This window comes from Canis lupus, chromosome 36 (genome assembly GCF_011100685.1).
Source record: "Canis lupus familiaris isolate Mischka breed German Shepherd chromosome 36, alternate assembly UU_Cfam_GSD_1.0, whole genome shotgun sequence".
Lineage (NCBI taxonomy): Eukaryota > Metazoa > Chordata > Mammalia > Carnivora > Canidae > Canis > Canis lupus.
The window spans coordinates 20,448,683-20,462,141 of NC_049257.1; the positions used below are offsets into that span (position 1 = coordinate 20,448,683).

Consider the following 13,459-nt stretch of genomic DNA (forward strand, 5'->3'; position numbering starts at 1 on the left):
TTGATATTACTTGGTAGTAAGATAACTGAAAGTTTTTGTCTATTTAATATGATGCTCTTTTAAATTTTTTAAAATTTCCTTTAGGGCCATTCTCTTAGTGATGGGCTGGATGAAGTCCAAAAAGCAGAAATGAAAGCCTACATGGAATTGGTCAACAATATGCTGTTGACTGCAGAGGTATAATAGAAGATAATAGACCTTGAAAAGAAGCTTTTCCTCTCATAAAAGATCATGTCTTATGGGTTATTTTAAAGTTATTGGAAAATAGGAATATAGTCAAGCAATTCTAGGCCTAGGATGGGTACTGAAATTATTTGGTTATTATGTTTGAATAAGTTGTCTGACATTTTCAGATATGGTTTTTTCTATTTGTAAAAAGGAGTGATTCTTGACCAATCATTATTTGACTTTGGCCTTGGGAGTTTTACTTAAATAGTATCTGTAAAATACTTCAGCGGTATTTAGATATACTATGTGAATAAGAAATACTTTTAGGAAGTACTACCATTAATTAAATTTAATAATTCTGTATAGCAACATTAGCTAGAGGCGGAAAAATTCTAATATATGTGACTTTTATAAAGTTGGCTTATAAAAAATCAACATGGTCAAAAATAATTTTATCCATTTTCTTTTTCATATTCTAAAGTTTTAGTGACTGTTCTTTTGTTCCTAGTTGTATCTCCAGTGGTGTGATGAAGCTACAGTAGGGGAGGTGAGTGGTTCTGCAGCATTTATCTTAATTAAAATTTAATGAGAAAACACTTTTGCTCAGAATCGTAAGTCCCTGCTCATAAATGAAACATTGTGGTTTATACCATTAGTGATATAGTTTTTCACTTACTTTAATTTTGCTTGCACATACATTTTAGGGAAGCTATGTGTCATTGTTTGATTTAACTGGTTGCAAAGTACATAAAAGTTTATATATTTTTAAAAGGAATGGTTTGAAATTTTAATTTTTTAGATTGCAAGCTATGTATTTTTTTCAGATAGCTGTATTTGTGTTCCAAAAATATGTTTTCCTAAGGATTCTGTTTGTAAAAACAGGCTTTGTTTTTAGAAAGAATCATGTTTCTCACAAAGTCTTTTTGCTCTAGATCACTCATGCTAGATATGGATCTCCTTACCCTTGGCCTTTGAATCATATTTTGGCCTATCAGAAACAGTGGGAAGTCAAGCGTAAGATGAAAGCTATTGGATGGGGTAACAAGACTCTGGACCAGGTGAGTTCAGGTCAAAGTTGAGGGTTTCCTCAACTTTAATGCATTAAATTCATTTTTTGTATTGGTAGTCTTTAAAAATCTCAACATAATAAAAAAATTGAGAAAACATTTGCGCTTATTTTTTCTGACGCGAAGTGGTTTTTCTTTGTTTTATAAAAATCACATATGCTTATTATAAAACAAACTGTATAATACAGAAAAATTAAAAAAGGAAATAGAAATTGTTTGAAATCCTACCCCCTAGAAATTACCACTGTTAACTATTTGGAGAACATTCTTCTAGATGTCTCTTAGTGACATTTTCCTTAAATGGGATCATATTATACCTTGCACTCTATGATCTAATTTTTTGCCATTCACCAATGCATTGTGGGCAACTTTTATGTCAATAAATATAGATCTACAGCATCAGAGCTTAAAAAAAAAACCCTGTTAAATACAGCACTTAATATATCTATTTTTTTTGGTCTTAAATTTACTGAAGTAGCAAAATTAAAAAAATACATAGCTTGTCAAAGTTATAAGATTGAACTAATTCAATCATTAAACTAATAATGTCTCTTTTTCAAGTCTGCTCATAGTCCTTGCCAGCCAGTTTACCGATGTGTGCCATTGGCCATAAGGGGGATTGGGTAGATGAATAGGGATCCAGTAAATAAAATCCATCTCCACTACTGGGAAAACAACTCAAACGCTTTTACTCCTGGTGGGTCAGCAGTGTCATCTTTATGAAGCAGATTTTTTTACATACATAAAGTCAGTTGAATATATGGATTCAGGAATACATTTTTGTAAGGGGTTGAGTTTTGAGATAAAAACTTTCTTAGGAAAAAAAAAAAAAAAAAAAAAAAAAAAAAAAAAAAAAAAACTTTCTTAGGGCAGCCCTGGTGGCTCAGTGGTTTAGTGCCTGCCTTCAGCCCAGGGCATGATCCTGGAGTCCCGGGATCGAGTCCCATGTCGGGCTCCCTGCATGGAGCTTGCTTTGCCCTCTGCCTGTGTCTCTGCCTCTCTCTCTCTCTCTCTCTGTCATGAATAAATAAATAAAATCTTAAAAAAAAAAAACTTTCTAAGTAGTAATCCTTATAAAGTAATTTAAATATACTTGTGTTTAAAGGGAAGTTTCAAATTTTCTTCCTGTTTCTTACATAGAAAGTATTACTTATGTTCTATATGTGTTTTATTGTCTGATCTAAATATACGATAAAAGGTCACCTAAATTTACATTTTTGTTATAAACTGTGAGATTGTAGACATATTTTATTGTTTTACTAATTTAAATATTTTTGGGGGGTCTGTTGCCTCTGTTAGGTCTTAGAAGATGTAGACCAGTGCTGTCAAGCACTTTCTCAAAGACTGGGAACACAACCATATTTCTTCAATAAGCAGTAAGAAAATTTATCTTTTTTTAGTTAGTTGCTTTTCTATGTTGTTAGATTACAAGCTTATTTTATCATAGAGGAATTGTTTTATCAAGAAATATTTGTGAAGACATTTTGTTTTATTTTTCATTTTTGCCCTCATTAAACATTTACTTAGCACTTGTTGGTTATCAAGCACAGCTCTAGGCTCTGGGAGACCAAAATTTCTATGACATAATTGCCATTAAAAATTAGTCTTAAGGGCAGACATGTAAACCAGTCATTATTTTATGATATGATAAATATACCACTAGGGGTAGTTGGAGGTGCTGTGTATGGAACTACATCATCTTAACAAAATTCATTTGCAAAATATTGTTAAAACATAAAGTATAACCATCTTTGTTTATATACAGTGATACCCTGGGTCCCCCTGGATCAGAAAACTAAACAATTAAAAAATTTTGTTGGATGGACAAGCACTATTTTGAACTTATCTTTTAAATTTAATGAAAATATTTGTAAAGCATAGAAAGCATGAAGGATATAGATTTTATATATATATATATATACACACACACACACACATATAAATTGATTATGTCTCATAAAGACAATTATTTTGTAATCTCGAAAAGAGTAATAATATAGGCAAAGAATGAGTTTTCCTCTTTTTTCAAAAAAAGTTATAATTTTAATATATCAGAATCCTCCTGTGATCCAGTTTAAGATGGGCTTAAATTAACATTTTAATCTCAGTGTTTTATTTAGAAACTCTAGCCTTTTCTAGGCTCCGTAGTACAAATTTTTGCTTTTTAGATTGATACTTTTTAAAAAGGTTTATTTGCTATTATATCTTTATAGGCATTCATCTTCTGTAGCCATATGAAACATCTTTTGGGAGAGATACTAATATTTGTAGCAAAAATGACAAGGATGATAGCTTGGAAATATTTTTATAAAATATTAATGTATACTACATATGATATTTGGGGTCTGTTGATCTCTGAAGCACAAAGTTCATAGAATTGAAACCATGAAATCCTGGTAGTTAAAGCTGTGTTCCTGTTTCTAGTGATGTTTGCTATGCAGAGTCTTTGTTTAGTCTCTGACACAAAAGAAAATGTATCCATATGTAGTACTAAGTAGTTCCTTTTCTTGCTGACAGGAATTCTTAGGGCCTGAAAAGCCCAGAAGTGTGTTTTATTGTTTGAATTGCATCATTCTGTGTTAGGAGGTAGTTTTGTTATGCATGCTGCCTTCATGGGAGACTTATTTTTCTCATTTAAACTCCGTGTCAGAGACTTCATTCATAACCAGGTATCATTGAGCATGTGATTTAGTGGACATATCACAACAGTTTTCTTTTTATTAGGGTACAATTATATTTAAGCTTGTAATGAAAAATTCAAAATTTAGAACAAACACAAAACCAAAGGTTTGCTGTGGAGGAACTGCTTAATTTATATGAAGGTGTAGGTTTCTGAAATAATTTTACCTTGTATGATACTTACATAAACATCTTCCCCTAACGATTGAAAAATAGATTTCATTTTTAATTTTAGTTTTACCCCATTCTCTAATTAATAGTAAACTGTAATTAGGAAAAAATAATTTGTGTTTTCACTCTGATATGACAGTCTTTTCCTCACTTCTATCTGTCAGGCATCATTACTTTGTGAGATACTGTACTTTAGTGAATAGAGCATGGCTTAAGTCTCGATAAGGTAGTATTGGATTCCAGGTTGGTGGCCCTGAATTCTGTTCTTGGCTCTAATATATACCGGACTTCAGCAGCTTGCTACTTTATTTCCCTATGTATCCTCCCAGTACCCTCTAAAATTAGAATGAATTTTTCTCCTAGCTAACTTTCTGGGGATGTTGAGAGGACTCATTGAAAAGAATTTAGTAGTTTTACTTGGTGAGAGAAGGGGAAAGGGTGGGTGAGGAGATCCTGGAGCAAGAAGAGGAATTGGGAAAAGGGGACCAAGAAGATAAATGGTAGAAAGAAAAATTTAGGAAAGTGAAATTGAGGGAAATTAGAAATAACACAAGATAGATATACTGGTGGCCTTTTTATCATTTATCATATTTAGTGTGGGTAGCCTTTTAAGTATTTAAATCATATATTTGAAATGCAACTATAACAAAATCTGTATTTCCTGCTGTATCCAAGCTGTCTTGCTGCTGTGATATCTGTTAAAACATCTATCCAAAGGCTGCTAGATCATTTGTTCTTTTTCATGTGGTGAGCATGGACCTGGAATGAAAAAGTAAAACTTTTCTTAAAGTGTTATTTTTATACCTTTTTTCCCCTAAGTGTAGTCAGGGTAGAATGAATTATACTGTTGTAAAGCATTTATGAGCTCCTTGCAGGTCTGTGTGTTTTCTAAACAAAACCTATTTGTCAGCAGAGGATCAATAAATGTTGGTTTAAAGTAGTTTAAATTGAGAAATTGGAAGAGGAGTTATGTTTGAAAAAGAGTACTGCTATTAACTATTAAATGGTAAAACTTGAAAATATACCCTCATATACTGATAGGAAAGGGTATATGCTACAGGAAATGCTACAAAAATTATACATGGGAATCTTAAGGCGAAAAATTTCGGGGAGGAATTGGATTTTACTGAGGTTTATTCAATAAAGAAATTGCCATTTGAGAAATTAAGTCAGTAATCTAAACACTCCCAACAAGTCCAAGACCAGACAGTTTCACAGGTGAATTCTATCAGATATTTAAAGAAGAGTTAATGCCCATTCTTCTCAAGCTATTCCCAAAAATAGGAGAGGAAGGAAAACTTCCAAATTCATTCTATAAGACCAGCATTATTCTGATACTAAAACCAAGCAAAGATACTACAAAAAAAGAAAACTAGGCTAGTGCCTGTGGTGAGCATAGATGCAAAAATCCTCAACAAATGTTAGCAAACTGAATTCAACAGTACATTAAAGGGATCATTGGGCAGGGATCCCTGGGTGGCGCAGCGGTTTGGCGCCTGCCTTTGGCCCAGGGCGCGATCCTGGAGACCCGGGATCGAATCCCACGTCAGGCTCCCGGTGCATGGAGCCTGCTTCTCCCTCTGCCTATGTCTCTGCCTCTCTCTCTCTCTCTCTCTCTGTGTCTATCATGAATAAATAAATAAAATTGAAAAAAAAGATCATTCACCAAGATTAAGTGGGACTTATTTTATCTTTTTAAAAGATTTATTTATTTTAGGGAGAGAGCGTGCACATGTGAGCAGGGGGAGGGGCAGAGGGAGAGAGAGAATCTCAAACAGATTCCATTCTGAGCATGGAGCCCAACTTGGGGCTTGATCTCTCAACCCTGAGATCATGACCTAAGCTGAAATCAAGAGTGGATGCTCAACTGACTGAGCCGCCCAGGCACCTCAAGATTAAGTGGGCTTTATTCCATGGATGCAAGGGTGGTTCATTATTCTCAAATCAATCAGTATGATACATCACATTAGTAAGAGGAAGGATAAAAACCATTTAATCATCTCAATAGATGCAGAAAAGGTACTTAAAGTACAACATCTCTTTATGACAAAAACTCAACAAAGTGGGCATAGAGGGAATATACCTCAAAATAATAAAGGCCGTATATGAAAAATCCAGCTAACAAATTCAATGGTGAAAAACTGAAAGCTTTTTCCTTAAGATCAGGAACAAGGCAAGAATATCCATTCTACCACTTTTACCACAAAGAAATAAAAGACATCCAGATTGTATGTATGTATGTATTTATTTATAGATTTTATTTTTTTATTCATGAGAGACACAGAGAGGCAGGCTCCATGCAAGGAGCCCAATATGGGACTCAAACCCCTGGAATCTGGGATCACACCCTGAGCCAAAGGCAGGTGCCCAACCTCTGAGCCACTTGGGCATCTCTATCCAGATTGTTAAGGAAGAAGTAAAACTGTCATTATTTTCAGATGACCTGATAATATATGTAGAAATCCAAGACTCCATTAAAAACTATCAGAACTCATAAATGAATTCAGTAAAGTTGCAGGATGCAAAATTAATATATAGAAATCTACTGCATTTCTATGCACTAACAGAAATTAAGAAAACAATCTTGTTTACAGTAGCATCAAAAAGAATAAAAATGCCAAGGAATAAATTTAACCAGAGAAGTGAAAGACCTATACTTTGAAAACTATAAGACATTGATGAAAGAAATTTAATATGACACAAGTGGAATGATTTAGCATGCTCATGGATTTGAAGAATTAGTATTGTTAAAATGTCCATACTACCCAAAGTAATCTACAGATTGAATGCAATCCCTATCAAAACACCAATAACACTTTTCACAGAACTAGAACAAATATTCCCAAAGTATGTATGGAATCATAAAAAACCTCAAATAGCCAAAGCAATCCTGAGAAAGGAGAACAAAGCTGGAGGTATCTTAATCCCAGGTTTCAAGATATATTACTAATCTATAGTAATCAAAACAGTATGGTCCTGGCACCAAATCAGACACATAGATCAATGGAACAGGATAGAAAGCCTAGAAATAAACTCACACATATGTGGTCAGTTGACAAAGTAGGTAAAAATATACAATGGGGAAAAGGACAGCCTTCAATAAATGGTGTTGGGTAAACAGGACAGCTACATGTAAAAGAACGAAACTGGACCACTTTCTTACACCACACACAAAAATAAACTCAAACTAGATTAAAGACCTAAATGTGAGACATGAAACCATAAACTAAAAGAAAACATAAGCGGTAATGCTTTAGACATCAGCCTTAGCAACATATTTATTGGTATGTCTCCTCAGGCAAGGGAAACAAATGCAAAAATAAACTTGGAACTACCTCAAAATAAAACGGTTTTGCACAGTGAAGGAAACCATCAACAAAATTAAAAAGGCAACCTACTGAATGGAAGAAGATATTTGCAAATGATATATTTGATATGAGGCTAATAGAGAAACTCTATGAAGAACTTCTATAATTCAACAAACTAATCTGATTTAAGATGAGCAGAGGACCTGAATAGATATTTTTTCAAGGAAGACATACAGACACATGAAGAGATGCTTCACATCACTGATCAATAGGGAAATGCAAATCAAAACCACAGTGAGATACCACCTTACCAGTCAGAATGGCTCATATCAAAAAGACAAGAAATAAAAAATGTTGGTGAGGATAGAGAAATTGTACACTATTGGTGGGAATGTAAATTGGTGCAGCCATTGTGGAAGACAGTATGGAGTTTCCTCAAAAAATTAAACGTAGAAATATGATCCAGTAATTTCACTACTGGATATTTACCCAAAGAAAATGAAAGCACTAATTTGAAAAGATATATGCACCCCTATGTTTTTTACAGTATCATTTGTAATAGCCAAGAAATAGAAGCAAGCCAAGTGTCTATCAATAGGTGAATGACTAAAGAAAGTATATACACACATATATATATACACACACTTATATATACACACATATATAAAATATATAATAAGATGTGCTATATGTATTATTGAGCATAAGGAATGAGATTTGCCACTTGCAGCGACGTGGATGGACCTCAGGGGTATTATGCTAAAATTTAAATCAGACAAAGAAAGACCATACAATTTTACTTATATTTGAAAAAAATTTTTATTTACATTTGGAATCTAAAAAACAAAACAAATGAACAAAAAACCCAAAAAAACCCAGACTTTTAAATACAGAAACCAAACTGACAGTTACTAGAAGGGAGGTGGGCAGGAGGGATAAGCAAAATAGATAAAGGCGATTAAGAGGTACAAACTTCTAGTTATAAAATAAATAAGTACACATAGAGAATATAGTCAATAATATTGTAATAATGTATAAACTATGGTTATTGTGGTTGAGCATTGAGTAATGTATAGAGTTGTTGAATCTGTATGTTGTACATCTGAAGCTAACCTAACATTGTAGGTCAATTATACTTTAATAATAATTTAAAAAAATCACCATTTGAGAAAATTAAGGGAAAGTCGTTCAAAATTTCAAAGGCAAAATCTAAAAAAGGTTGATGGCAAGGGGCTTGATTTACAAACTTGAATGACAGTCCTGAGATCAATGATGGATATATAAAGATATGGTATATGTAGGTTATCTCTAGTAGCATGAAGACCTGGCAAGTTAACAGTTTAAGAAAAATTACTGAACATTGAGACAAAATTAATGTATTTGAAACTAGACTGACTATGAAAGGTATCAGGAAGAAAGAAATATTCAATCATAATAAAGCAAAAAGTTGAATATAGAACAATTTTAAGTGGGAAAGAGTAGGAAAACATTCACATTTACGGTATTTTTATTTTGATATTCAAATGAAAGAATAGTAGATAACTGATATTAGCTGGAACTTTTGGTATAATCATCATATATGTAAATCACACCATCATACTGTATACCTTAAACTTATACACTGATGCATGTCAATTATTTTCAGCAAAACTAGGGGAAAAAAAGAATAATAATAACCAACCATTGGAAATGTAGAAAGAATGATAATGCAAGATAAGGCAACACATTTCTTAGAATCTTAAAAATATATTTATGATCCTGGGATATTTTTCTAATAAAAGTCTATAAAGATGGATGTAATATAAATGAAAGATGTTAAAAGTCTTAGGAAGAGAGTTGCTATCAGCATTCAAATTGCAACTCCTGCCTAGTAAACATAAGGGTGGAAATGTCCCTTTATAGAGTATAGGAAAGGTAAATTTTTTTTTTTTTGAAGGAAAGGTAATTAAAACAATGTGCATTAAGATCTTGGCTCAATTAAACAGTACAAATATTGGGCAAAGTGTGGTTTTTTTTTCCTTGTCTCATGAATTGCAAATGTTTTTGAGTTTATTGCTTTTTTTAAAAAAATCAGGCTTATGGTTTTTGCATATGGTAAAACTTTTATGTTTATGGCTCTGAGTTTTAGTAATGATCTACAGTTGTAGAACCACTACCACAAGTGGACTTTTCAAAAAGAAAGAATTACAGGAATTGGTAATTTATATATGTCATATATATCTAAATTAATATAAGTAATTGCTGAAATTTGTAAAGATTAAAAAATATGCATTGGGAGTTCAAGTATATGTGTTTCATTTGATTTTAGTATATTGTATTCTACTCCTTCTTAGATGTTCTAAAGTAACTTGCCACACAGTTGCTGTCTTTATGTAACAAGAGATCAGTTGCAATATGCTCATTACCTATATAATTCAGCACCTTTTGAGTTATATGGATATATGTTTGCAGATAATAACATTTGACCACTTCAGGGATACGTCTAGACCACTCTAGTTTGAATACACACTTAAACTCCTTCAGAGCCTTCATTTACTGATAACGGACACACAATTTTATCACTGAAAGTTGCATCAGGAAACATTCACTTTTTAAATGATCTACTTCAAGAAGCAAAAAGTAGTTAACCCTACATAATTAGGGAAAAAAATAAATCTTAAATTGGTGAGATAACACCTTTTAAGAAATATGCTTATGGATATGGAAGAGTTAGTGTTTATATTACTTCTCGCAAAGTACCTCTACATTTATCCACCTTCTACATCCCTGGTTCTTTTCAGGTATCCATTTATTATTGATTCTTCATTTCTAATGATATTATTCATGATGTTGTTAAGTCCAAGGACACTTGTGATTTTTTTAATACTATACTGTTGGCTACCCTCTTAAACATGACCATTGACTACACATCTGACTTTGTTACTAATTCTTCATGAATGTGCCAAAAAAAGGGAAGGCTTTGAAAGAATAAGTACTATTGACAAATTAAATATCCTGCATACTTTAGGCAGGATGCTTTCTCTCCCCTTGCATTCAGCAAATACTGTGATTCAGTTCCTCTGATCCTTTTCTAAGAAGTAGGGATATAAGAGAGATATGCAGTGTTACCTCTGAAGAGCTTAGAGTATCATCAGTTAAGTGGACATAGTTAAAGTGTGGCATGAAAAATGAATCACCTTTTTATTCATTCAAAACATTTATTAAGAACTCTTTGTCCCAGGCATTGTTCTAAGTATTGGGAACACAGCAGGAAACAAGCAGAGAGGGAGACAGGCAATTAACAACAGATATTGATAGTATTAAGTACTACATGGAGAATTCAGATAGGCTCACACGGTAGTAAGTGGCTGCATGTGCGCTTTAGTTTGGGTGTTCAGATGTGACATTTAAGCCTTACTCTGAAAAACAAGAAGGAGCCAGCAATGTGAAATTAAGGGAAGAGTGTTCCAGATAGCAGGAATAATTGGGTCAAGCCCTAAGTGGGCTTGAGTTTGATCTGTTCAAATGGAGGAGGCAAGGCCAATATTGGTTGTGTGTTGACAGTGGTAAGAGATGAGATTGAAGAGAAGCAGGGGCCAGGTTGTCTAGGCTTTGTTTGCTACAGGTAAGAAGTTTGGCATATCCATGTAAATAGAATGGATATTCATTGGAATAGTTTATGCTTGGAGTGGTATGGTCTGGTGACATTTAAAAAAAAAATCACTCTGGCTACTATGTGGTCAATAAATAGAAGCAGGAAGGCTATAGTGAGAGATGATAGTGGCTCAGAGTAGATGATAATGGAGAGAGATAAATGGTAGTAATCAGGACTTACTTGGTGGTTGTGTCTTGCAATACTTGCTGATGGGTATGAAAGGGTAAGAGAAAGAGAAGAAGAGAAGACTCAAGAAACCGTGAGATTTTTGGCTCAAATAGTTGAGTACCTTTTATTTTGGGAATATGAGATGTGCAAGTTTGAGATGCTTATTTAGCATTTGGGTGGCGATGTTATGTAGACATTTGAATTTATGATTCTTGTATTAAGGGAGGGACTGGGTTTGGAGATAAATATTGGGGAATTATTGGCTTGAAGAGGTATTTAAAACCACGCAACAGCATGAGGTCATTCATCATTAGTGATCAAGGCCACATAGCTAGTACGTAAGTGGCAGAGTTAGGATCCAAACTCAGATTTGATGGACCCCAAAATCTGTTCTTCCAAACCAGATTATTGGAACATACTTTCACATTTACGTAAGCTAACACGCATTTTCTCAAAAACTTTATCACTATGGGACTGACGGCAATAATTAGTTCATTATTGTGATATTTTCTCCCTTTAGTAATATTTTAATATTATTGGCAATTATTTTAATATAATGTATAATGTAGTTTGGTGATGCCTCATCTATAGATAAATTTCAATTTTTTGTTACTAATATATAATTGAAGGGAAAAATACCCTAGAAAATTTTTTGTTGAAGCCATCTTTATCTCTCCTTCAGAAAGCCAAATTATTGGGGTGCCTGGGTGGCCCAGTCAGCTAAGGGTCCAATGCTTGATTTCAACTCAGGTCATGACCATTGGGTTCTGAGCTCAGCAAGGAGTCTGCTTGAGATTCTCTCATTTCTCTCCTTTTGCCCCTCGCCCCAATAAATAAATAAATCTTTTTTTAAAAATGAAAGCTAAATTAATTTAAAAGTTGTAAAATTAAAATTAAATTATGTTGTTAATATATAATTGGGTAATCAGGTGTCATTTGTCCTAGCGCCACAGTGATAGCCTGTACTTTGATAGAATTTTGTTTATGCGTCTATTAAAACACTTACTAAATTGTGTTGTAATTTATGTTTTGTGTCCATGTCTTAGAATATCTTTCATGTTCTTAACATCTCTAGCATGGTTCCTAGTATACTGGAGACCTGCTGTATTTTTTAGTGGATAAATTAATGAGTAAAATGAATATGATCAATTACACCAATGTTATTTTAACAACGTACTACTTTAAAAAACAAGTCGCACAACTAGCAAATTATAATTTAAAAGGTTTTTTTTTCATATCTTACAACAGAAACTCCAAGTAAAAACAAAATAAATTCTATCAAGTTGAGGTAGGATTTATTTCTTATATAACTTTTTCTTTTAAATAAATTAATAAAATGTTTTAAAAAGTAATGTATATTTTGCCATACAAAGTAAATGCTGTTCATGTTACTCTCATTTCTACTTTTGTTTTAGGCCTACTGAACTAGATGCACTAGTATTTGGCCATTTGTATACCATTCTTACCACACAATTGACCAATGATGAACTTTCTGAGAAGGTGAAAAACTACAGCAACCTCCTTGCTTTCTGTAGAAGAATTGAACAGCACTATTTTGAAGATCGTGGTAAAGGCAGCTCATCTATCAGATCATCGTAGAGATATGTCTTAATTTAGTTATTATTTTAAAAAACAACTTGAAATATGTTACTTGAACGTTATAGTAAATAATGGTATCAGAATTTTAAAACCAAAAACACTGTTTTTTGAAACCTCAGAATAAATTATATAATGTATCCTATACATGTACTTTATACTGTTACTTCAAATAATTCTGAATGATTTCATTTGATTTGCTGTACTCTGTATCTTGAAATTTCTGTTTTCTTGAAACATGTATGCATATAAAAATAAAGTGCAAAAGAACTGAATGGTTAGTGTATTTACTTTCTTTTGATCTTTCCAGAAGCCACTCTGAGCTTTTATACATGCAATAAACTGTCTTTTCTAAGGCAAGTAATTTGTGTTCCATACTTTTAAGATTACTTTGATACATGCTGAACCTAGAGACGGGGAAAAATGTTCTTAACAAGTATTCACTTCACACAAACAAAGTATGCACTTAGAAAATGTAAATAATAGCAAGGCAATTAAATCCCAGAACAGATTACCATTTAAGAACACTCTTCATCTAAACCTAACTGAATTTGTAAATATTTAATCAGAGCAGCTATAATTTATATTGGGATGAAGGTAGAGTTTCAAGGACCTTATTTTTTTGAGACAAGAATATTTTAATAATGTTTTATTCCTCTTGTGGGAAA

General features: G+C 32.9%; 1 protein-coding gene across 4 annotated transcripts in view; it reads left to right on the forward strand.

Annotated features, from left to right (window-relative positions):
* Positions 1-13,066, forward strand: part of MTX2 (metaxin 2) — a 55,644-nt gene extending 42,578 nt beyond the window's left edge. Inside the window, exons 7-12 of one of the 4 annotated variants that reach the window (XM_038584938.1) lie at positions 85-177; positions 677-715; positions 1,101-1,226; positions 2,535-2,611; positions 12,444-12,483; positions 12,611-12,743. In XM_038584938.1, the coding sequence (XP_038440866.1) occupies positions 85-177; positions 677-715; positions 1,101-1,226; positions 2,535-2,611; positions 12,444-12,456 (348 nt within the window). In that variant the 3' untranslated portion in view covers positions 12,457-12,483; positions 12,611-12,743. Of the gene's footprint in view, positions 1-84; positions 178-676; positions 716-1,100; positions 1,227-2,534; positions 2,612-12,443; positions 12,484-12,610 lie in introns of all 4 variants that reach the window. The other 3 variants (XM_038584936.1, XM_038584935.1, XM_038584939.1) reach the window with 3 other exon arrangements.
* The last annotated feature ends 393 nt before the right edge of the window (positions 13,067-13,459 follow it).